Source organism: Motacilla alba, chromosome Z (genome assembly GCF_015832195.1).
Source record: "Motacilla alba alba isolate MOTALB_02 chromosome Z, Motacilla_alba_V1.0_pri, whole genome shotgun sequence".
In the NCBI taxonomy this organism is placed as follows: domain Eukaryota; kingdom Metazoa; phylum Chordata; class Aves; order Passeriformes; family Motacillidae; genus Motacilla; species Motacilla alba.
Genome location: NC_052046.1, coordinates 56,556,137 through 56,582,435, shown reverse-complemented (window position 1 = coordinate 56,582,435; position 26,299 = coordinate 56,556,137). Strand labels below are relative to the sequence as shown.

The window sequence follows — 26,299 nt, the reverse complement described above, 5'->3', positions numbered from 1 at the left end:
AGAATGATCATGTATTTTTCTCCTTTCTTAAAAAAGCAATATAATCTTTTTAAAACATGATATTAGGATAGCTGTATGTTCTGCATAAATCTACTTTGGAAAAAGTAAAAGGAAATTTGAATACCTCTAAAGTAGTTACCTTAAACCTTTCCAGTACTGAAAATCACTTTCAAGAAAGCTGACTGGTTCTTCCCTCTTTGCCTACATTCCCAAGAGAATTTGTGTTGTGTTTTTAACCCAAAGAAATCATATGCCCTTTCATAAAAGTATTTTGTTACTTAACATAAATCAGTTTGCTTACTTAGTAACATACAGCTAGTTGAACTCTCCTCACTGAGAGTGAAGCTGAGCCCCCAAAATTTGCAATAACTAGATGCCAAAACAAATTACATTGTTTCACAGAGAAAACAGGTTCTTACCCAGTTTTCTTTTTTCAGGGGCAAAAAGTAGTAGTAATGGCAGAAGTCAAGTATCAGCGTATAGGAACTAAGGATCTGGCTGTAGAAACACAGCTGTAAAAACAGCCAGTGATTGTCTTCACCAACACAATTATTAATCCTGTAGAGAAACAAAGTGTGCAATATAAAAACAGAAACACAAATACTAAAGTTATGATACTGTGAATAGAAGACTTTGTGATTTGCTTAAGAAGCAAACTACTGGATCCCTTGCATCACAACTTAAAGCACAGGTTGCGCTACTGAGATCATTGCTTAGAACAGGAGACACACTCCTCTGTAATTTTACATAGCAACTATATAGCAATATAGTATTTTTATATACTGCTGCAATGTTAAGTAAAACTCTAGTAATAAAATTGTTTTTTGAAAGTCTGCAAAATTTCACAGTAATATGTCTTATCTTCTGCTACTCAATACATTTCACAGGTTGTGAACTACAAGACTGCAGAAACTGGAAATGCAAACAAATGTTTTAAAATAAATGCAATCACAGGCTACCCCAGTAACAAAGAAATACGACTTTAAAATGAGCCAAAGGCACAGAAGACAATACAGGCATCCCTATTCAGAAACTCCTTCTGCATACTCCAACATGAAAAGAGTAAAGGAAACACAAGGATTCTATCTGTATTAAGTACAAGATCAAAAGTGATATGGAAGCAATTTCATACAAGCACTGGCACAGTCAACAAGCTAAGCCAGCGTGACAAAAGCACTATACTAGTACTATGCTCTGAAGTAGAAAAACTTGACAAAAAAGGTAGTTTGAAAAATGGATAAACCAACATAAGAGAATCCTGATGTCACTTCTGTCCTCTGCAGTTTGTCTTGAAAAACCATACCTCAGAACTACTTTCAAAAATTTTTATTTTCACTTACTTTGACTTTTACTGGTAGGTATAGGAAAGCTCAAATTTATTACTTCCTTGCTTTATATGCCTAAATGATTAAGCACCACTGGGAAAGAAACAGGAAAAATGAGCAGTGAAGACCACAAATTTCAAAACGATTCCCTAAAATAACAGTAGATAATTAGAAGAAATGTCCTGGGTTTTACCACGGACAGTGGTGATCCATCCTCCTCACACAATGTCCGCAGCGGCTGCAATGGTGTGAACGCTTTGGTCTCATCATATTGCATTTGTTACATAACTCCCAATGTTCTCGCTCTAGGTGAAAATGTAAAGACACATTAGAGAGATTTAAACTCAGTAATGTGTACTCATAATAAATCTGTATGCTTGTAACTCTAATTAAAAAAACAAATCTTACTATGATCTGAGAAGGATAAGCACCACATAAAAAGCTTTTTCCCACTGTGACCTTAATTAAACTGGAAGATATTACTGCTACTCCATGCCAGTTTCCATTTCCAAAGTGCCCTCTCTTCCTATAAATTTCTACAAAGTAATTATTACAGAAAAAAACCTGTGACTCAGACAAGGAAGACTGTAACTCAATTATTTCCTTACATTTCTACTGTGAAAAAAATTACCTGCTAGACAGAATCAGGATACAATCTCACTGCTATTCCAGAACCCCCTGAGGAAATACTGCTACTGCTAGCTAACTAAAATATGACACACAGTGAACACTTCAGGAGCATCTTCCATCTCAAAGCATTTTAATGACATGCATATCACCATATGCAATTTTACATATAAGACAATCAGAGAAAGAGATCGAGGATAGGCTTGTATTTACAAATATATACTACTTTTAAATTACTAGTGTGAGATTCTTTTAAAGCTAATATCCAGAGATACTGAGTAGCTGAAAGTACAGGAGTACTATTGCTCAGCTTGGCTATTATTTATCTCAAAATGCACCACCAAATTAGAGGAATTCTTTGAAAATGAAAATTCAAATTATATGTTCAAAAATTTCATCTTCACATAGGAAACAATAAGATTAACATTGAAATATTTCCAGTCACAAAAGCATATATTTTCTGTCTTTAAGGAATACATGCGGACGACTGAGAAATACTTTGACTGTTCAAATTGTTTCTACCTAAACTGAGGCACAAAAATTTCTCATATCTCCAGGACAGAGGGAAAAAAAAAAGATTCATATTTACAGTAGAACATTCTGAAATTTTATACTGTAAAACACTGTCCCAATGTTAAAAAAATAAAGTTATATTTAGCACTTCTGAGCCACCTGCAGGCAGCTTTAATCTGGTCCTTCTTGCTGCAAAATAACATTTGGACCCTGGAAGTAAAGAAACCCAATATCTGAGATCATTAAACTAGTAATAATGACAGATGGAAACTGATTTACAATCTGTTCACATAAATCCAGTGTCGCGAAGGTGTCACTCACTAATAGGGTAGCTACCAGTGGAGTTCATAAACACCCCAACTCATTTTTAACACAATTTATACTATGCAAAAATGTATTCTCCTGTCAGCCTAGCACACACCGGACAATTGAAGTGCTACCTCCAAAAGTACAATACCCCTGATACATCACACACCAAATCAAAACATCAAAGTCATGACTTAGCCTAAATATTTCACTTTCGTAAGTACTCATTAAGTATGACTGCAATATGGACTGAATGGAGCATGCAAAGGTTGGAGAGCTATGCAAAGACATACCTTAAATTAAAAAAAAAAAAAATAGGGAATTTGCACTGCTCCTGGTATTTTGAAGGTAAATGAAAACTCCAATATAAAGGTTACTGTCTGTAACTAGCGAGTGCCTTCATTATCCAGCTCAGGTTGCAAAATCCATGATGCTCCTCCTGCAGCAAAACCTCTGACTCCAGAACCCAAGTCTGAAACACCTGACATTTTACTGGATCAAAGGATAAGTTGCCAGAAGCAGAAAAAACACTGGCATGAGATTTCCTGCAATTAGTGGTGACACATTTGAATCCCAGGGAGATATACCCTCTTCTGGGATAAGCTGTCTGCTTCATGCACATCATATCATCAGCACTAAGGCTAAAAAGATCATGTTTCCAAACACATCATCCTAGATTTTCAGTAACATTGGGAAGAGAGAGCAAAATTCTATTCTGGGCATTCACCACATCTGAACACAAGACTGAAGCATTCACCCTCACTGGATGGGACACATTTTCTTCATTCATGAAATGTTATCTGTTAATGTGAAAAAGCTCATGCTGTTTAACAGCCCTACTCCATTCTAAACTTCTAAGCAAAAGCTCTATGCATTAGATAATAGCTCCCAACAGTTCATAAAAATACTGTCCTTCTCTGTGGAGAATCATTATGGTTTTAAATTTCCTCCAACTTCTGGAGCACTGGATACCATATAGGAATTGTGGGATAAATCTGCAAGGACAGAAAGGACTCCCTCCATTAAACTGCTACTTTATAGAAATGCAGTGTAACTAGCACCAAGGTTTGTGGTTTTTTTTTTTTTTTGTTAACAGCCCATACAATCATAAGATTCTGGAAAAAAAAAGCAAAAAACACACAGGTAAAAACCAGCATAGGACTACCTTCCACCACCATTTTCTACATCGTATGAATTTACTAAGACAAAAGATATAGAATTAAAATAACTAGCCATCTATCAACATTTTTCATTATGTATTATCAAATTAGTAGCATATGCACTACATTTGACAGTCTAGAATGCAAAAAAAAAATCTTCCTGTGAAAAAATTTCCTAGTAGAAGGTCCTACATAACTGAACTTTCTGGTAGAATACAAGTTTAAGATAAAGAAGTTTTGAAACTACACAAGGAAAAGTGCTAGAAATTTACAACTTTAAAACAGTGACATACTAACTCTATTCAGCAGAGACAGCTCATGGTTTCCACTAAATCTCACAAAGGCAAATTTATTCCTAATTATTTTGAGGATATTAAAATAATTTTCATTCAATTATATAGAAACAAGTTAATGTACCTGTAATTGGTATCTTTGGATTTTCAGGTAGTTTTCCTGGATCTGCTACTGAGGCTCTAAATAATGAAGCTATACAAAACAATGAGCAGAAGTAATAACCTAAAAATAAATAAGCATTTGTTAGAGTTTTTCATTTGTGCAAAGTACACTATATAAAAAAATACAGATGCTCCAGAACTGAGCTGGAAAAAAACTCAGCCTTCTCATTCAATTCCAGATATATTTTTGATATTAAGTACACAATATTAAGTACTCTCCAATAAATAGAGTGAAAAAAGTAGTAAACAGTTCTGATAGCACCAGCAGGTGCTACTATGACCATAGTACTGTTTTTCAGAAGTTCCTCCAACATCTCACCACACAAGCACCAATCATACCACATCTCAAAGCCTTCATATGGAAGATATTCCCAATAGTGCATCTTCACCTTGAAGTTTGTTCCAGCCATAATTCAAGACTTTTCCCCAGCAAACCTATCAGCAAAACTTGTATGAGCTAACCCACACAGGGATGTATGACAAAACTAACAAAATTTAGTTTGTTGCCAGTCATCACTACTATCACACCAAATTCTGACAGGCACTTGCAGATGTGAACGTGAAATCCTGTCAACAAGTTCTAAGTACAGGACTTGAAAGCTACATTCAGACTTTTCACCAGCTTCCACAAAAACAAGTTCTACAATAACACCTGCAAAATGAAGTGCCACAGCTTCTCAGAACACAAAAATGTAGGACATGTCCACTACGCTTACCCTTTATCTTAACTTTTGTCTTTACTTTCACCCTAATTTTTTACTTTCTGATAGGATTTTTTTAATGTACATTAAGTAGAGATATTATTTCATTAGTAAAAAAAAAAAGTTAAAAGTACTTACACAAAACTGCCACAACTGAAATATTTCCCTCTTCATAATGAGGAAAAAGGATGACCTTTGGGATGAAGATTGTATTGTACAGCCAGACAAAGATAATTAGGCCCATGCAGCACCAACCCTGAGGGTCAACCACAAAGTGAATTCGTTGCCCCATTAAACACAAATAATAAATTGTCATGACCCAGGAAGATAATCCTAAAGAGATAAATTAAAAAAAAAAATTTAAAAAAAGAGTAGATTAACTAGTATATAGTAACCTATATGGTTCATACATTCAAATTCGTACATTCAAGTAAGAAAGAAAAAAACCTGTCAGCTGTTGATTTAAGGAATTACATAAAAACTTACAAACATTTCACATACATTTTTTAAACACCGGGTAGCAAAACATTTTATGAATTCATTAACTAGTTATATTTGGCTAAGAAGCAACATTTATCACCAAGATGCAAGTAAAACCACTACCTGAGAAAACTATTAAGCAATAGGTAAAACAGCAACAATCAGTCAGGTGGCAGCAGCAAAGAAAACTCTTCCATCAAAGTAAAAAGGCTGTAAAGCAAATAAGAAATACAGGGAATTATTTATGTACCACAAAGACTCACCCCACCTATCTATTACAGTCTCCCCCTGTATTTCATGGTTGTTTTCTTAAAGCTTTTATGCTAAAATAGTCAAAAGTATCACTAAGAATTCAGGGTTTCCTTGCTTAAAAAATGTCCTTCATGACATTAATAGCAAATCAATGGAGAAAGGAGTCATTACCCTGACATCTTTCACATAGATTATTAAAAATATCACACAGTAGAACATTTTATATTAATCACACTTAAAACATCAAGGTTTCCATCCTTAACACTTTAGTGGGCTGGGTTCCTTTTGGTTTTAGACTGAAGAAACCTCACCAAGTCCTACAATGTGAACTTCTGAGCTTCATAAACCAATCTCCATAATAAGATAGCACTAAATCCTAACCACTATTAGGCACAACTATCACAGAAGTATTACTACTGTTATTTTTTTTTGCCAGACTACTTTCATACACATACTTTATTATTGCAATGCCCACATAAATCCCAATCTACTCTCTTACCCATTAGTTTCCCCAATCTCTGGGTTTCAGGAATGTCTTCCATTTCTGATGGTTTCTTTCCATTCCTTGCAGCTTCTACTTGTAGCACTGGAATTTTGTTTAGCAAACATCTCTGTTTCCAAGGGTTTTGCTTACTTGTTTCATGTTTAACTGTCCTCAATTGCATTCAAAATTTACTTAATACTATTCACAAATTTCATTGTCTTTTCTTCTTTAGATGTCTAATCAAAATCAAACCCAAACAAGCTGTCATTTTTCCACACTTCTCATTTGTGTTATTTATAATCACCTTTTGCTTATTATTTTCTAATGTAACCGTGTTCTCATTCAAGTATCATTCAGATCCCCACCAAGTTCTTGCAGCTACAGAAGCCCCTACCACAACAGGAGAAGCAGACAGAGCCTCAGCTCTCAGCTCGTCAAGCTGGATATGTCAAGTTTCTGAGCTCCAGCACCAAGAGGACAGCTCCTTTTCTGCCTGGAGCTCTGATCGACAGAGCACGTTCTGAGCCCTGGAAGCACACACGTACAGGAAGCTCTGTCCAAGAAAGCCTCTGAGCCATCTGTGCCTGAGTCCTGCAGCAGTACCCATACTGGAGTGAGGAACAGCGTGGGTTAAGGAACATCGGTGGGTCCCTGCTTCTGAGACAAAGACACCTCTGCTGGCCCAACCTGTCACCTGGCAAAGTATGCTGCTTGCCTGGGTCCTGGATACTATGGGCTGACTGTTACTGAGGCAGGCAGTAGTCTGGCCCTTAGACTACAACCCTCAGCAGCTCTTCCATTCAGGCACCATAGACAAAGCCAGGGGAGACCAGGAGTTTACCAAGCATGACTACACAGTTAACAGGGTCTTGGCCAAAGTCTAGTAGCCAAGTAGTGTCTCATTCATGCTGCTGATGAAGGGGAAGAACTTGAGGAGAAGCAGACAGATTCTGCAAATGAGCAAGTAGTTGTGCAGCATTTACATCCATAGAACCTTCTATGAGGCTCAGAAACTGAGGGTGAAGGGGAACAAGATTCACCTGAAATTACATGGGTAGAAGCATCTTGCCAAGAGGCTGGTTAATCGGCTTGGGGAATGCTTAAATAAGGAATGATGATACAGGAAGGTGGTGGACCTCTGAATGAGCAAAGAAGTGGTGGTCACAGTTTGCAAGCAAATGATGCAGGATGGTGTGGAAAACAGAGATCTTATAATCAAGCAAACCAAGGTGAAATGAGGCTGCACCAAGTGTGTGCACACAACTGAACAGGAACACCACTTAGGTGCACTAGGATAGAGTTAGGAAAACCAAGGTCCTCCTAGAGTTGAATCTGGTCAGGGATATGAAATTCCAAGAAAGATTTGTACAGGTACACGAGCAGCATAAGGCGGCTAGAGAGGAGACATCAGTCTGCTCCTGAAAGTATCAAAATCATACAAAAATGTCAAAGCACCTTGTTTATCTTGCTCTTTCATGGGTAAGACCTGCGTTCTGGAATCCCAGGTCCCTAAGACCCGTGGGAAAGCGTAGAGGACAAAAGACTTACTCTGAGTGAGGGAGGATCAGATTAACAAACTTTTAAGTGAACTGGACCTAACACTTCGATGTGACCTACTGAGGTGTCAACCTGAGTGCTGAGAGAGCTGGTTTTGTCACTGTGAAGTCATTCTCAACTACGTTTGGAAGTTTTATGCTGATGGATGACATTCCAGAAGACTCAATAAAACAAGTGTCAATGAAAAACAACAAGGAGGAGCCAGGCAACTACAGGCCTACTAGCCTCACCCTGGTCCCTGGGAAGGTGAAGGAAACAATCCTGGAAACTATTTTCAAACACATGAAGGACAAGAAGGAGACTGGGAGTAATCATCATGAATTTACAATGGATAGACTAATAGAAATATAGAGGCCAAAAAAAACAAATGTAGCTAGAAACACTCTGACCACTGAGGAATCCATCTGTTTTCCATCTTAGCAGAGCAGCAGAGATTCCATGACTTCACAGCACTTCCTCAGAATGGGAAATAACAGCTCAACAAACAAAACAGAGAGATATAATTACTGAAATACTTGCTCCTGAGTGACCTACTTGTACTATGTGTGAGCAATAAGCACTGAGAGGGATTCAGGAGAAAACAGTAAGAATGCCTACCAAGAAAATATATTCCAAATTTTTATCCCTCAGTAACTTACTTTTGCCTGCATGACCATATTCACTTTTATAATTAGAAAACCAAAACAAACATCAGCCATGCTCAAAACATACCTGGTATGGCAAAATCCTGAATTAAGCAAGAACTATGCAAATACAGGCCTCACTCTCAAGACAGGGTGATTTTTCATCTGTCTTCTGTATTTCCGGAAAGAGACAAAAAAACAGTGTGATATGTAAATAAGCATTACCACCTGTTTGAAAGGCAGCATATAACAGGTAATACTTTCTATTCTTCTTTTCAAACCCCACCTTACTGAGTTGAGCTGTCTCCAAACTGACACGTTAATTCTAACCAGCATTTCTCAAATCTCAGTTCTAGGCCATTTCACAATTTTAATATATATTTTAAAGGGTGTAAGAGTTCAGAGAAAGGTCTATGTAAAACTGCAGTACTGCCAGTGTATTTCAGTTACACACATTTGCTTCCTAATTCCTATAATGCTAAATTAAGTTTTATATTTTTCATTTTGATTTTTCTGCTCCCTTTCTCTTGGTTTATGTACAATGCATAAATAAAGTGTGAGGAGTAAAGAAAGAGGTTCAAAATCTGATAACGAGGAAGGAAGTACGAGATTAAAATTTAAGTCACAAACAAAGTGAATGTATTACTCTTTCAAACACAGTGCAAAAAAAAAGAGACAAATGATCTCATGTAATTTTCTCATGTAATTTTGTTCTTCAAAATTCATAATTTCTGATCAGAAAAACTACAATATGCAAAGAAAAAACTCTATGAGAAGGTTTACAACAAATAAACAGAGATAAACAATTAAGTGATTTATATCTGTATACATGCAGGATTCATACAAGCAATGAAATTCTCCAAGCAAAGTAATTTTCCAGTTAAACTACTTAGAGAAAATACAGAGCACTACTGTCAGAGATTTTGTGGTTTTCTTCCCTTGTGCCCTAATTTATAGCTAGTTCTTCTAAATAAGTAACTCAAATACAAATCATTTGAAAGGTAACAGCAGCTGCGCCTACGATAAGCTTCAGCTGCACCAAAACATGACTGAGTCTTTCCTACGTTATTGGGAATTGTTCTTGCCTTTCCAAAAAATACTTTTATTACAGGATGCCTGGACAGCATTTTTTCCTAACCCTTTTCTTCCTGCACAGTTCCATCAATGGTATCTTAAACTCAGTATTTTGTTCACTACAATCACCTGCAATATGACTCTTCAATGTGACATCCACAGAATAATGAGACCACAGAATGAGTCAGGCAGCTAAAAAGTCAATTCCAAGAAATGAGAATGATTATGCTAACCAGAAGTGTTAAGGTGAAATATAAATTGCTTTAATAGACTCATTTGAATGCAACCTCAGAAAAATAAAAAGTATACCATTTTGCATCAAGAATGTCCCAAAACATACTTAGAAAACTGTATTTCATAAATGCACCCAACATGAGCAGTACTCAGTTTCTCACCCTAAGAAGCACAACAGTCAGCTCTGGGCACATCCTGTTTCTTGCACATTCATGGGTGTTGCACTGATACACAACTAGAAACTGTGCCTCACTGTAGCCCTGCTCCTTAAGAAAAGTACGAATTCTGAAATCTGACTTGCAGAACTTTTTTCACAAGTCCTTAAACAAATGCAGAGCAACAGAGATCAGTAACTTATGGTATTGCTCGCCATAAAAGACAATTTTAAGACTCCACACAAACTGAACAGTACTATGTGTATTGTATAAAAATACACACTTTGAGAGTGGAAAAACCACCACTGTCTAAAAAGGCTGTATTCTAAGCAAGTGAGAAAAAAGAACAGAGAGTAGAAACACAAGAGAGCCAAAGTTCTCACATTATTTGTGATAACTAGGACAAGGCAGCAACAATCAACAGCCTTCCCCAACTTCAGGACCCAAGTGCATTTTTACACCAGTGACCTGCTGGAAATCTGAAGAATTACTGCCAAAGATTACTGATACTAAAACAAAAAATACACCTCAATGGGAAAAAACAAGGTGGACTTGAATCAGTCAACTAAACTTATTTTACAAACTAGATTTTAAGGAAGTCATGTTATATCATCAAGTGTCAGAACAGAATCGTCATTAAGCTTTTTGCAACACTTCTGTTTAGCAAAACAGAATAGGTATCTGAATAGCCAGTTAACATAAGCCACAGCATATTTGTGCTATGACAAAACCCCACACACCTGGCATTTCTCGTGCTTATATGATGGATGGTTGCAGCAGAGACCTTGGCACAAAGCAGTTGTCAGGTTTGTTACGGTAGGCAAGACATTCCCACCCAGCTACTTTCCATTGATAGGATCTAGCAAAGCATACCTGTAAACACCTACTGCATTTATAAAAAATGCCACTTGGACTTGGAGAGGGATGTGGCTTGACATTAACATACGCACACCTTACCCTCCTTATCATAAGCCCCTCCAAACTATCTTCACCCACTCCTGACCAAACAGCCACTTGTAGACAGATCATGTACATTACTTTAAGAACATTACTGTTTGGATTATCAGTCTGAGGCGAACAAAGACCGGATATTTCATCTGACTAACTACTAGAGCTGAGAAATGAAAGCGTGAAACCAAGGGACGCCGAGGCCATTGCACTTCCTTGTGCCGCGCTGCTGGAACACACAGCTAATCAAATCCTCATGCCTCTCCTACCACCACCTCAATACCAATGAACACCCTCCTCCTCCTTTACAGGGCAACCGGCACCCTGGACCTGCATGAAAGCGACAGCACCATTTCCTTATTTCACAGCTGGGGAGATACCTGGCAATTCTGCCCAGGTTTTCCCTACCCAGACAACAGCAACGCTGGAGGGGACGTGCAGGGACGGAGGAAGCCCCGCGGGTGCCCGCCCGCCGCAGCGGGGCCGTGCCCGAGGAGGTGCGGGTGCAGGTGCAGGTGCGGGTGCGGGTGCGGGTGCCGGCGCCGCTCCACCGCCCCCCACCCCTCCCGCCGGCCCGGCCCGGCCCGGCCCGCCCGCGGCGCCGCTCCCGGCTGAACGGGGGTCGCGCGCGCCGCCCCCCGCCCGGGCACGCGGCGGAACCAACCGTGGGCTTCCGCCGCTTCAGCCGCGCGTGCGCGCTCCGAGCGCCCCGGCGGGCGGGACCGCGCCCCTCAGGGCGGGAGCGGCGGAGGCAGAGCCGCCCTTGGAACCCGCCCGAGCCGCGCCGAGCCGGCTGCCCCTCTCGGCCGCGGGGGGCGGGCACGCGGCCGGCACGGCAGAGTGTGTATAGTGGGTGTATGCAGCGCCGGAGGAGCCGCTCTGGAGCGGTGGGCTACGCTGCCCGATCAGCCGCATTTCCCCACGGCTGGAGCTCGCTGTCACTTCCTCGTTGCCGTGCACAGACTTCAGTCATCATGAGCCCTTTTCCGTACTTCATTTTTGCAGTGTCCCTTTGCAACCCCTATGAAAAATGAGCCCTGCAGGCAAGGCTTCTGCCTCAGTCTCCAGGCTGCTCCTAGGAGAACCTGGCAGCTGCCCCAGCTAGGCCTCATCGCTTGAAGTTGTATTAACTTAATAGTATAAACTAACACTAGCTTCCTTAAGACAGCTTTACCATGGTTTCATTTTAAGGCCCCAGCTCACTGCAAGGAGGAGGACACCCCCACCCTGCAGATAAGGACCTCTTATACTCCTTCTTGTCTCTCAGAATCTTAAAGCCACCCATGAAGAAGAAAAATGCCCCTGCACTATGAAGATAATATCAGAATTCCAGTACTTTCAACACCTCTAGCAAAACCCTGCTGTTATCTGGCGTAGGTGGCTGTAGCAAGACCAACTCCCGGGACACCTAAATTAAGAAAGAATCAGCTGGATGGTGACACCATAGATTTATTGCTGTTTTCCAGAATAGCAGCATGAATTTGGGTTATTGTGGTGAGTGGTCAAATCATGTTGTATATAAATGCATGGAAGGGATAAGACCCTTTTGTTAAACCCAATGTGCCCTAATTTGAATGGGACACTTCATGCTCATGAATGAAGAACTACTCTTGTAACTCTGTACTTTGTATCCTTGCCTCTCCCCTCAGTCAGGTCACAGCAGTTGGAACTTTTTTATGACGTTCAGGTCGCCTGCTATGCTGTGGCCCTTGCTCACATAGAACCCTTACCTGTCCACAGAAGCCAATCTTCATTTTAAAAAGATAATTGAGACCTACAAGGGATTACCTTTGGGTAAAAGTCGCAGACAGATTGTAACAAACAAAATTTTCAGTGTGCCCAGCTGGGAATCATGCCCCGAGCACCCACTGCTGATGAACATATATAATCTTTTGGCTACCTAAAGGTACCCCATCTGTCTGAATGGCATAATTCCCTCTGTAAATTGATGGGCTTTTACCCTGGAGCAGTTTTCCTTCACAATGATGGATGAAATAGATGAAGAGTAATGTTGTGAAGACTACCAATGCTGAAAACTCACCTTTAATACTGATCAGATTTTTCCTAAAACTTAATCATAACATGATTATTCTGGGGAAAAAAAAAAGAAAAAGACAAAAAAAAAAAAAAAGAAAACTAAACCAAACCAAAACAAGACCATAAAAAAACCCAAAAAACTATTACACAGGACAATTGTTAACATTTCAACCTAAAGTTGCTCCAACTTGAATATAGATATTTGTAGCAGAAACTGGAGGTTGTCTGGAAGGAGAAAGAAGCATGTTCCAGGTAAATCAGAAAAGATGAGATCTTTCAGAACAGTCTATATATGTCTATAGGAGCAGGTAATACTGAAAATAATGGACTTATTAATTGGACTGTTAATATGCCTATTAAGGGGAAAAGAAAAACTAAGTTGTTCTTATATAAATATTTAAAAATAACAAAAATCAGCCTCTGGCTCTATTCCATGAAAAATGTTATATATATATTTATATCTATATGTAAAAGACCTAATAAACTGTGAAAACTTTTCACTAATTTGAAGAACTAATTTCGATGGGGGAAAAAAACCAGAACAAAACAATCAAGAAATTTAAAGGAAACCATGTTCTTGGGAAGTAAAATGGAAGTATAAGAAAAGAATAATAGTATGATCAATTAAGGTTTCATATGGAATGAAAAAGAATCAGTCAGTAATATTATCTTCCATTTGAATACCAAGTATTTGCATTTCTGCAGTGGTACACAGATAGTGGCCAGTCTTTAGACCTGTAGTCCTGCCAGGCAGGTTTTATTTTTTCTATACATGAATGCGGTGTAAACAGGTTGTTGAACAAGGGCAGTGGTCTTTTCTGGCTTAGTCATAGCACAGCATGCCCTTTTTGTTAATGCCTTTTTTTTTTTTTTTTTTGGGAAAGCACATTGCAGGAGGAGAAGCAGGCAGTTGTGTTCTGGACTTCCCAACTGAAAAGTCTTAACCTAGAGATATTACCTGACTCTTTTGCCAGAATATCAAATCTAGATAGATAGATAATGAGCCTTTGTGATGAACTACATTCTGTGTGAGAAAACATACCTATGGGAGTCCTAGCTTTGCATAATATGCACTTAAATAAAAACCAATATGGATGTATTACAGAAAAATCATTAGAAGCCTGCATAATTATTCACCTTCTTCAATGCTGAATATTGCACAATGGCATAGAATTCCTCTTGGATTTTCTGATGTCTGTGTTGTGTTGTTGTTGCTGTTTATAAATTAACACAGGAGCCACCAGCTGTCATCCTATAAATTTTATTGGCACTCTGTAAATATTAAATCAGCCTGCTAAAATCAAGCCATGTGCAGTAACAGCTGAGGCTCTGTTATGGGGAACACATGCAAGAAAGAGGTGTGCTCTGTGACTTCCACAGTTCCTACAGCTTACAAGCCCCTTGCTTCTTGAGGCTGTTTTCCAGGATTCATTTTAAGCCCAACTGTGCCCCTTGACCAACATGTAGAAGGGACATTTTCTATGCACAGATACATACTGAGCTGAGAAGTCAGCCTTCTCAGCAGTACTCAGTTTCCTGGGTCCTTCTAAAATATATTGCTACCACATTTCTGCAGCAGTGCTGCATTGCTCACTTTCTTGTAAACCTTGGTGATACATAGAAGACAGGTGTAAACTCTAGAATGAGAGCAGAAATCTTGATATAAGATCTACATCATGAAGAAAAAAGTCTGTGTGAATGAAACAGCATGCTGAAACAAAGCCTGTTGTGGCCCACAAGTCACTATGTGACATATTGAGGATGAGGCTGTAGGTGTTAAAGGAAAATGTGTCTCAGGCTCCATTTTCTCTCTTACTTAATAGCCAGAAAAATGAAAGACAGGTATGGTTTCTAATCTGCCTGTCTCAATAGTAGACATGGTGAAATCTCCTGATCCCGCAGTCCAGAAAGTCGGGTGCTAAGGTGAACCAGGCAGTAGTCTAATTTAGGGAGTTAATTTTCATCTCAGGCACTTCAGTGGTGTGAGGAGTTCTACTCAGACAGTGTCCAGCTGCAAATGTCCTAGTATTAGTTCTTCTAATGCCTCTCTTCCTCTAAGAGTGCTGTCTAAACACCAGGCAGGACAGCAGACTGCTCTGGTGTTTAGACAGCAACTAGTCACCAGGCAGGGCAACAGACTGCTTCAGTGTTCCACATCTCTGCAGTGAGGTGAGTTTGAAAAAGCTTCAGCAGATACAGAAGGCAGCTTAGGTACATGCCTGCTCAGTTTGAGCACCCTGACTGTGGGCTGCTGCCACCAGCAGAATGTCAGATTAAATGACATTAAATGACTGGTAAAAACGATAGTTAAACCAGGAAAAATGAAAATGCCTCAGAAAAACCCTTAGTTCTTAGTTCTTTTAGGCTTGCCCTTTTTTATTTATTGTTGTTGTAATTATAATTTTTATTTTATAATTGTTATTATTATTGTTATTATCATTATCATTATCATTATTAAAGTAGTAGTAGTAGTAGTAGTAGTAGTAGTAGTAGTAGTAGTAGTAGTTAGCTTCTGGTTAATTTTTTAATTTTCAAGTGAAAATGCAGTTTGCTGATGCCATGGAGCCTGAAGTGCTCTAAACGGGACAATTTTGTTCTTAATAAGGATAGTTAACCTTTTATCAATATTCTTGCATTAGGGCCAGCTACAGCGTCTTCTCATCCCCATTCTTTCTCACTTCTCCACAGAAGGAGTGTGCACAGCTCTCCGAGAATGATTTCAGGTGAGCTGAGGTTGGTGGTTACATGCCAGATATTCAAGGAGTTAGGTGCAGCACAACACAAAATGCAAAATATTTATAATTCATTACCAGTGTTTCCTGTTTCTACTGGTAAACTGTCTGATGGAGGACCCGAAGTAGCCTCAGTTCCACACCTCTTAAAAATGCACCATCTGGCACAGCACATACTTCTGGGCACATTTTGCAGGATCTGCTGCTCCAGATGGATCCCTGCAAATCTATGAGATGGGATGCATCTGAAAATCCTCACAGAGCTAGCTGATGTCATTGCAAGGCCTCTCTCAATGATTTTTAAGTGGTCTTAGGAATCCAGAGCAGTCACAACTGACTGGAAGCTGGAGAACATTATCTGGCAGGATTCTGTCAGTCTCACTTCAGTGCCTGGTAAAGTTATAGTGATTTTTCTGGGAGGTATTGAAAAACACCTGCAGGACAATACAGTCATTGGTCACAGCCAGCATGGCTTCATGAGGAGACAGTCCTGCTTATGATTTCCCTTTCTGACAAGGTAACACATGCAGGTGATCAAGGAGAGACAGCTGATGTATTCTTTTTAGGCTTCAGCAAAGCTTTTGATGCTGTCTCTCACAGGAACCTTCTGGACAAAATGTCCAGCACACAGCTCGATAAGCACATCATGTGATCATGAGAAACCTGCTCATGGGTGGGGCACAGTGAGTGGGGTGACATCAAACTGGGGACCTGTCACTGGTGCATTCCACAGGGCTCCATCCTCAGCCCGGTGCTCTTCAACATCTTCTTAAATTACTTGGATGCAAGACTGGAAGGAATACTTAGCAAGTTCCCAGATACTAAACAAAGAGGAGTTGATGCCCTTGAAGGCAGGGAGGCCCTGCAGAGAGGCCTTGACAAATCAGAGGTCTGGGCAATCACCAGCTATATGAAGTTCATCAAGAGAAAGCAGTGCCATGGAAAGGGACCTGGGGGTCCTGGTCAATGAAGAGCTCAATGTGAGTCAGCAGTGCCCTGGCAGCCCAGAGGGCCGGCCCTGTCCTGGGGGGCATCAGGCCCAGCACTGCCAGCCAGGCAAGGGAGGGGATTGTCCTGCCCTGCTCTGAGCTAGGGTGGTCTCACCTCGAGTGCTAGGGGCAGTTTTGCTCGCCTCTAATATGAGAAAGATACTAAGTTATTAGCATCCAAAAGAAGCCAGTGAAGATGGTGAAGAGTCTTGGAGGGAAGGAGCCCTTATGAGAAACAGCTGAGGTCACTTGTCTGTTCAGCCTGACTGAGGAGACTGACAGGAGACCTCATTTTGGAAGACAACTTCCTTGTGAAGGAAAGGGGAGGGGTAGACACTCATCTCTTCTCTATGGTGAACAATGACAGGACCCAAGGGAATGGCTTGAAGCTGTGTGAGGGGAGGTTGAGGTTGGATACTAGGAAAAGTTTCTTCCCCCAGATGGTGGTTGGGCACTGGGACAGCTCCCCAGGGATGGTCACAGCAGCAGCCTGACAGTTCCAGAAGTGTTTGGACAACACTCTCAAGCACGTAATGTGACTCTTGGGGATATCCTGTGCAGGCTCAGGAGTTGGACTCAGTGATCCCTGGGAGTCCCTTCCAACTCAGCATATTATGATTCAAGACATGATTACGCAGCTGGCAGAGAGCTTCTGTTCCGAGTAAGGAGTCTTGTTTTGCTCTTAAAGCAAGGAGAAAGTGAGTACATTTAGGAGAAAGCCCTGCAAGCAATTTCACCACCTGCCAGTGAAAGCGAGTCACCTGAGATCCATGGGGTTAGTTGTGAATGTTTCATAGGCGGTGAAAAAAGTACCAAGCACAGCATGAAGTACAGCTTCAGAGACTTGTCCCTGGAATATATGGTTGTGCAGAATTCAGTAAGAATTTTATGTAAACCTGGTATTTGATGTATTTACAGGCATTAAAGCTGGTTGCATTAAATCCACACTTAAAGGAATAGCCTGGACTGAAGATTTATTTCGCTAAAGCAGAAGGAAAAAAACAGCACTTCAGTTATTTTCTACACAAAGCACACCCATTTGAAAAAGAGACAGTGGGACAAATAAAAGAGCAGAAGTGTAGAAACTCTGCTTGGAATTGATTAGAATTTTCAGAGAGCTCTGCAACTGTAGTCTTATTCTGTGAGTAGGTCTACACAAGGAGTGCTCTAAAATAGATCGCATTAGCAGCGCTTACATTGTCAGCGTAGTTGCACTGTTTCATTACAAAACGCATGCCAGCTCTGAGCAGACACAACTAGGGTTTGTTGCTATAATGTTACCACTGACAGCATCCATATAGTGATATGGATCACACCCCTCACCTTTCCAATCCACAGTGTTCAGCTTGTATAGGCAATCATTGTGCCCAGAGAGCAAAATCCCTTTAGGCCTTGGATAAAATTTATTCCTCATTTGGATTTTTTAAAAGCTGAGAAATCTGATCCAATTAACACATTGATTGATTTTGCAAAATACTGTGCTAATTACATGCAACCAGTCATTGCTGGGTTAATTAACATGCATCCAAAAAACCTACAGCACTAATCTAATTAGCAATTACTACAGCTGTCATTACCTCTTTTCACCTGCTTTTAAGCTGTGCAAATTCACACTAAGAATCTTATCCTGCGAACTCCTTACATGAATAGCTTTCTTTGACTGCAGTAATGCTTCAGCACAGAGAAGAAGCTTTAACAATTAGGCTGAATATTTTGCAGTCCACAGCTTCTATTCAGACATCATCACGATAAACTCATAATATATCCATCAGTTTTGTCAAAATTACAAGACTGGAAGATTTTTCCTTTTAATTGATGTGTGTTTTTACTGTAGTAAAATGTAGGTAGTGTATGTAGGTCCTACCTTCAAGTGGTTGCCTGCAAACCGAAAAACATACTTGCATTTCAGAAAACAAAACAAAGTGGATGAACATTCTTATATATTCAGACACCTTTAAAGCATGTGTCAGAAATTCTGAGTAAAACATCTCAGAACACTTGGATTTTTCAGATTAAAAAAAAATCATCAATAAAGAGAAAAAGGTTGAGAACTTTAATGCTGTGTGTGCTTTTCTTCCTTAGGCTTGATTAAAAATGTATGCCAATTTTCACAGACAATAAAGGGATTATAAGACTTTGATATCTAGTTACTTGGAAGAGCATCGTATATAGCATATAAACAGCCATATATAGGTTTCACATCAGTCCTTCATATAAAAGAATAGAGAGACGATGTGCTTGAGTTTTAGTACACAGTTTTTATTATTTAAAAACAGGTTTATATGTAATGGAAGGTAACTATATACTATTCTTTAGTTCATTCACTGCAAGTGACCTTCAAAAGCAAACAGCTTCACACCCAGTATCAGAATACAATTCAGATGCAATTTTTAGTAAATATTCAGCATGGGCCTTGGACTGCAAAGCCATGCTGCACATGTATTCTGAAAGAACATTAAGATATTTCTAATTCCTTTGCAGTTCAAATACAAGGAATCATTTACCCCAGCCCTGGAATTTGATGTTGAATAAGCTGAGTCAATAGTGATTTCCAATACCCTGAAAAAGAGCTTGGACAGTTTAACAACAGTCACGCAGATCTGAGAGCAGATTTCCAGAGGACTGGAAAAACTGGCGTAGAAATATGCTGATCTCTTGTGCTGGAAGCTGATCTCTGTCTGGTGTGCCAGGTCTGCAAGAGAAATCCCCGGAGAAGCAGCTGGAGTGAGCTGGAAAGCCAGCAGTTCAGCTAATAATCACTAGTGCTGTGTTGCCTAGCAGTAGACTCCAATGTTTCCGAGCAGGGCTCTCTCAGCTCTTCCTGTAAAGTTGTTAAGGTATTACTGTAAAGTCCTTCTCAGATTTTCTGTCACACAAATGCCTTTTCTGCTTTAGTTTAAGAGTTGAGAATATTAATTGAATTTTATCTTAGATTCAGTGACAATGTAAAAATACATCAGAGTGGAAAGTGTGGATTGTCCTAGTAACAACAGTATATTTATCTGTGATGTTTTCTGTAGAAGTATGGCATTTTTTTTTTCTTTTTCTGCAGTTGAACAGTTTAAGTAAAAATAAAGGCACAGAGTGAATGTAGGCATGTGGAAAAGAGAGCAAGTGGTTCCTTTGGCAAAATACCCCTTGCTATTATGTGTTGGTGTAAATTGTATGGTACATCAGTTTTCAATGAGAACTGAATTCCAACTAGATCAATCAGTATGACATTAACTAGTCACAGCTTTCTATGTACCTCATGTCCATTTACGTTTTACACTCTCCAGCCATTATCTTGCTGTAAAAGTAGACTTGTTTTTGTGGGGAACAGACTAAAATCTCATTTTTGTTGCCAATAGAGCTGTATTGGCACTCCTCACAAGCAAAGGCAAGGAAAACAAGTCAACATTTGAGTTTTGCACAGATAAATCATGTTAATCCAGTTTTTGTTTACTGGCATCCTAGAAACAGTGATAGGGAGGGTGGAAAATTTTTTAAGTTTTCCCTTGTTAAAAACCTTTACACATAAGCCCAGTAATTTCACCTCATTTTCCTTAACAGCTTCAAGGAAACATTTGTTACACTTTAGGTGAAGTTATTGTTGAAACAGACATCATGTAGAAAGTCTGCATTTTTAATGATTTTTTTGTACTAGAGTGATGACAACTTGTTTGAATGTTTTCATTGGCAAATTCTTATGATCAAGTTAAGAGGTACTTTGCGCAAGTTAATTGTGCTCATGTACATTTTCATACAAGTCTGACAGTAGAGATCCAATTACAGGGTCTTTAATCTTCCGACTTTCACATTTACACTCTTCTACAATCATGATTTCTTTGACCACTGGAACAGAATCTGTGCAGTTGAGATCCAGGCGCTTCATGGAGAACTTGCTGGGCAAGCAGCGAGAACAAAAGGTATAAAGATGATCTTCTGAACCAGGAACGTGAAAAGAACTACATTTTCCAAAACACAGATTATTCTGCACTGTCACCTTCTCACAGCTGTTATGAGTAACACCCTGAAACAGAAAGCAGTTTAATGTTTCTGATGCAGAAATGACCCATGGACTTTGCTAGAAGACATGAGCAAAAAAAAAAAAAATATACTGCACTTTTTTCTTCTCAGAACAAATAGTACAGGTTTCTAGGCAACAGCTGTATGCATGTATGTCTGTGTGAAATAAATTTAGTTTTGGATGCGAAAAGACATGGTCCTTGACAGATCATGATTACAGAAACACTGAGAATTGACAGTGATTCACAAGGAATACAGTGCTTTTACCTATACTGTTTGCTTGTCTTAATGTTACAATGTCACAGAATGGCTTCATCTATGCATGGGACAATTTACCAGTTCTCTGAAATTCTTAGCATAGAATTAGACATAAGCATCAGTTTTCTAATTAATACAGAAGAAAACAATCCTTGCTTAGGTGTAAGAGAACAACCAGGTTTTCCTGTAAATACTTGTTCTGAGAGTCTGTATATGCACACACACACACACACACACACGTGTGTGTGTGTGTGTATACACATACATACATATATCTATACGTCTATATATATAAAGAGAGAGAGAGACCATAATTCAGATCTTCAAACAGTCGAGATGTATATTTATTGAATGGATAATTACTCATCAATTTCCTGCCTGCTTAGACCATGTCCGAGCGTCTGTGCATAAAAATAATAACTCTATATATTGAGTCTGCAGCTTTCCAGTGCTGCAGTTTGCAGTTTGCCTCATCAGACTAAACTTTTTCATCAGAGTCTTTCAGCTACTTTTGAGCAAGTGTTCTGAAGCCCTTTGACTAAGCCATTTAAATAACCCATGTCCCATGACTCTTTAGTTGCTGATTACAAGAGACGGGGAAAAGCATGTTTGTTGATCTTGGATACTTGTTCTTACCTGAGCAAAAGGCAGGGTTCTGCAGTTTTCTTGGTGCATTTCATTGGTCTTGATTGGCAGGACTACCTCTTCAGATGCTGAATTTTTCTTCAACATGAAATGGTCCCAGAATTTCTTGGCATCTTTTCTGTAGGGAACTTCAGACTCTCTCTGGCTGGAATAATGAGGTGGAGAGAGGTTTTCCACAGGAGAGGTCTCTCTGGATGCAACCCAGGTTCTTGGGTTTTGGTCTGCATGGAGTCCTGCACTGGGAAGTATGAATCTGGACATTTTTTTTTCCTCTTTCTTCTCACTTCCAGATGCTGTCTGTGGAATTGATACAAAAAAGCTTGATGCTTTTGGGGTCTCTTCAACTCCTACTGGGTTCTCACTTATCTGCTCAGGAGAATTTTGACTTTCAAACAGATTTTTGTTCAGGTAGAGAAAGTGATGAAATGGCCCTCTGCTTTTCCTTTGCTGTGAATTTCTCTGCAGCTCTGTCGCTCCAAGACATGAGAGCACTAACATCTGAAGGAGAAGCAGTGACATGATCCCGGAAAGGGCAACCCTGTAGACCTGCTGCTATTGCAGTGAATGTAGTATGCTAGCTTTATACAAGAAGAGATTATGGCAGAGGAGAGGAGGGCTCAGAGGAGACCCTGCTGGGGCTAATTGCATTCATTTACTGTAGATTACAATTATGATAGGGAAGTTTGTGCTAATGAAACTCTGCTTTCAATCTGAGTTATGTGTATTAGAAGCTCCTATCTAAAATCTAGTAACCCAGGATGTTGTGAAGGACAGAAGGAGTCAACAGGGGGAAATGTTTGGATAAGGTGTCTAGTTTAGGCTGAGGAATTAAGTAAACATTTGAGGTTGTGTATTAGAATGTTCAGTGTGGTCTCCATTGTTTATTTTGACTTTCCATTCCATACAGCCAGAGACTGTCAAAACAGGGAGTGTTATTTCATTACAATAGGAAAAGGCAAGCTGATTAAAGTTTGCTGAAGCAGTAAGCTCAATCTGGAGACTGTGTTTTCAAAAGCTAAGTCTAACTTTGGACTTTCAGGTTAGGGATATGACCCCAGGTCTGCACAAATAACAGACTGCTGCTCAGACAGTCAAAGGAATCTGTCAGGAAGAAGTAGTCCTTGCTTCATCTTCCTCACAGCAGGTTTGCAGCTGCTAGAGTACAGACGCGTCACCAGCACAGAGCAGAAGGTCTCAAGGTGAAGAAACTCTGCTTCCTCGGTTTTGAAAGATTATCTTACAGGGCTACATCCTATTCAGGCACCAAAGCCACTCCAGACATCCTATAAAGCGATAATGATAAATGAATATTTAAATAAAACATGTTAAAAATAGATATTTATGATTCTAGCTATCAAAGTCTCAACAGAAATACCTAAAGACTACTAGACCTTAAAACAGAGGCATCTTGTGCATAATTACCATTTTATGCAACATGTAAGAAAAAACAATCTGCTAGAACAGCATATAGAGAAAAGTTTTGGGAGAAAGAAATGTTATTTTCAGTAAACATTGCAAACAGTGATCCTAATATTAAAATACAAAAAAGAAATTCTGCTTCAGATGGTTTGCCATTTAGGTACACTAATCTTCACACACTCCTGTTTCTATGAAACTCTATCAGTAGACTCTAAAGTTTGTATTATTCTTGAAAAATTATGTGTACTAGGTGTATGGTGTGACTTGACTTTAGTTTTCAGGGAAATAATTTCTTGCCTAGAACTGCACTTTGAATCCACATATCGTATTTGTGTTCACCAACAATTTGAACTGAAGCAGTTGACTTTTGTAACTAAAATACCTTGTGTCTGATATGTACTGGTAACTCACTCGAAATTATTCAGCAATGGCAAGAACATGAAATTTTGAGTATTCCTTCTTTTCCTCTCTGTTTTAGTTGCTGAAGAGCCCAAAGACTGGGCTGATATTCAGACCTATGTATTATATTATATTATATTATATTATATTGTATTCTATTGCATTATATTGTATTATATTGTATTATATTGTGTATGTTGATGCAGAGAATCTGACACATTTGCCAGTGCCTTTCAAACATTAAATTTGGCTTTTCGAAGCAAGATACGTATTTGCAGGTCATCTAAGGATGTCTCTGATAATGCACAGATAAAAATTAAGTAAATTGTAGAACTGGAATGATTTTGCTTCCCATACTACCTAAACTAAACTGGCCTGGGTTATTGCTGCAGTGTAACTGTTAGCAAGAAATGTATCAAAATCTTAGTATTGACATATATGTAGACATGTTTTGCTGCTAATGTTACATTATAGTGCAATGGCAATGAAAAAAACCTCTTCAGGATCAGAATTCACTCCTGGCACATACCATTCTGTCCTGTAACATACAGCAAGAAGAGAGGCCTTTGAGACCTTCAGATGTAAATTCACAAATTATTATTTACAGAAGGGTAGGGAAGAAAACTGAAGCAAAGTGGTGTCAGCAAGTCACTCTGCAAGCTGCTCTGCAACCCAAAGGCTGATAAAAGAGCTCTCTTCACTTCTAGGTCAAGCCAGTTCTAGTTCCAGGGGTCAGGATGGTGCTACCTGAGATCTGATGAGACAAAAAAGCATCATGCCAGCGCTGGTTGTGCTAAGAAAGTCTAACACTGTTCCTTCATGCCTATAATAATATACTATGGCTGCTTTCCAAGAGGCAAAGGTGCCAAGATATGGGACATGGTACATCTGAGCATGGTTTTCTATATCTAAATACTACCATAATCTGTTTTGAAGTTGGCTGCCTATATAACTGCGTAGAGGTAGCAGGTCTCTCCTCAGCCTCTCTGCTTAGGCAAGAGCCTGCCTGCATTACAGGAAGGCATCCCAGCTCAGACAGCAAGCTCAGATAATCATTCTGAAGTTAAAAATAGCAAGCATTTGCAAGTCTCTTTGTGGTGACATTGACTGCATAGATTAATAATTGACTGCTGGTGTTGGACTGGGCACATAATCATTATGTTCCAAATAGACCTAATCTCAGCTTTCTAAAAAAAAAAAAAAAAACAAAAACAAAACCAAAACACAAAAAGCCCAATGCTGTTTCTTTTCTAAAAACTTGTTTTCCTGGCTGATTACCTTTTCATATAAGCATAACATGTTTTCACTGTTTTCTAGTTATTAAATCTTACAGCTATATGCAGCAGTGTCTTTCAAGCAGGCTTTAGTTTGCCTTCATAGTAGCAATTTATTCAGGACATTCTGTTTTCACTAGAAATAGTTACTGTGAATGTTTGCCCATCCTTTTAAAGCTGTCAGATCTATAGATGATGAGTTCTATGCAAATGCAAAATGGTATTATTCATTTGTTTCAAAGCTGGAGTTTATTCAGTCATTAATGGACATTATCTACACTGCCAGTTGATGCCTAAAAATAATTCTTGGGCAATGCTTGAATTACTTGCCTTCTGTTGAGCTAAATAGTCTCATCATACCATGATGGATGATAAAATCATTAAAATGGATTTTATATATACAGTCCAATTCAATATCTTGTAATTTTTGAAACACATCTGATATAGACAAACTTGTATCCAGATATATCTTTCACAGACCCCATATGAAGACCGCAGAACTAATGAATTATCACTATGCAGTTTATTCTCCAATAATTGTACTTATCAAAGAAGGCCATCTGTGGTCTTTGTTTTACTGAGTTTCAGGGAAGCAGATCACATACAGGCCTCATGGGAAATTTTTAATTGTGAAACCAAAAGTCTCTTTACAAGGTATGAGATAAAAGAACAGGCAATATGTTTGTTTAGTTTTGTACCTCCAACCTTAGCTACTCTACATTATGAATTCCCCTATGTTTCAAGTTCTCTGTTGCACTGTTTCTTTTTCCACTCATTTATGTTTTCCTGTAAATATTTATCTTTCCTGTGTTCTAGCAACAGAACTAAGAACAGCATTAAGTTTCATACGGCAGCCAAAATGAAGGTGCTCACACTTTAGAACATTTTTTTATGTCTTCAGTGGGGTGAGGATAAGCATCCTTTCACATGTATTGGACCATTTCTCCTGGCTGTAGCTACACGCAGAGGACACAATGGGTGGTTCTGTCTCTGAACGGTACTGGCACATATGTACTGCCTAATTGACAGTGTATCCAATTCCAGACCCAGCCAGAGGAGTTCTCCTGGGTATGTAATTGATTTCAGCAGATTGCTAAGGTTTGGGACAGGGAGAAGGACACTGGGAAAACCTGTGGGACAGGGAAAAAGGAGTTTGGGCAAAGACACAAATCACTCTTCAAGAAGATGCATCTTCCTAGATTGTTGTGAATAATTTGAGAGACAGGTTATTTACTGAAGAATTTGACACCATCAACAAAATTTTTGTAATATAATCCAAGGAAGATGCACACAAGATTTCTTTAGTTAAAATAAAAATAGATACAAACTTATCTTAAAATTTCTTTGATATGCATAAATTTATATTCTTTTGCTCACTCTGATTATATGCAATACTTCAGATACCAGATTCTTAATCACAGAATCACCCATTTAGTCATTAGGGTTGAAAAGGACCTCTGAAGATCATCCAGCCCAGCCAAAGCAGGGTCGCCTAGAGCAGGTGACACAATGCATCTAGTTGGGTTTTGAGTGTCGCCAGAGAGGGAGACTCCACAGCCTCCCCAGGCAGCTGTTCCAGTGCTCTGCCACCCTCAGTGTAAAGAAGTTCTGTGTCATGGTGAGGTAGAATGTCTTGTGCTTTAG

At 39.3% G+C, this 26,299-nt stretch overlaps 2 protein-coding genes across 16 annotated transcripts in view; both read right to left on the bottom strand.

Annotated features, from left to right (window-relative positions):
- ZDHHC21 (zinc finger DHHC-type palmitoyltransferase 21) overlaps window positions 1–11,626 on the bottom strand; it is a 36,045-nt gene extending 24,419 nt beyond the window's left edge. For 3 of the 15 annotated variants that reach the window (XR_005255292.1, XR_005255291.1, XM_038124511.1), the window contains exons 1-6: window positions 6,319–9,174; window positions 5,691–5,777; window positions 5,226–5,420; window positions 4,349–4,447; window positions 1,519–1,630; window positions 420–558 (exon numbers count right to left, since the gene is read on the bottom strand). Coding sequence is in view for 13 of the 15 variants with exons in the window: in XM_038124511.1 (XP_037980439.1) it covers window positions 420–558; window positions 1,519–1,630; window positions 4,349–4,447; window positions 5,226–5,403 (528 nt within the window). In the remaining 2 variants the exon portion in view is untranslated. The other 12 variants (XM_038124499.1, XM_038124500.1, XM_038124497.1 and 9 more) reach the window with 12 other exon arrangements.
- Window positions 11,627–20,370: 8,744 nt separating this feature from the next.
- Window positions 20,371–22,082, bottom strand: CER1 (cerberus 1, DAN family BMP antagonist). Its single transcript, XM_038125432.1, has 2 exons — window positions 21,555–22,082; window positions 20,371–20,664 (listed from the first exon to the last, which is right to left on the bottom strand). The coding sequence occupies exons 1-2, from the start codon at window positions 22,080–22,082 to the stop codon at window positions 20,371–20,373; spliced, it is 822 nt and encodes a 273-aa protein (XP_037981360.1).
- Between the last annotated feature and the right edge of the window lie 4,217 nt (window positions 22,083–26,299).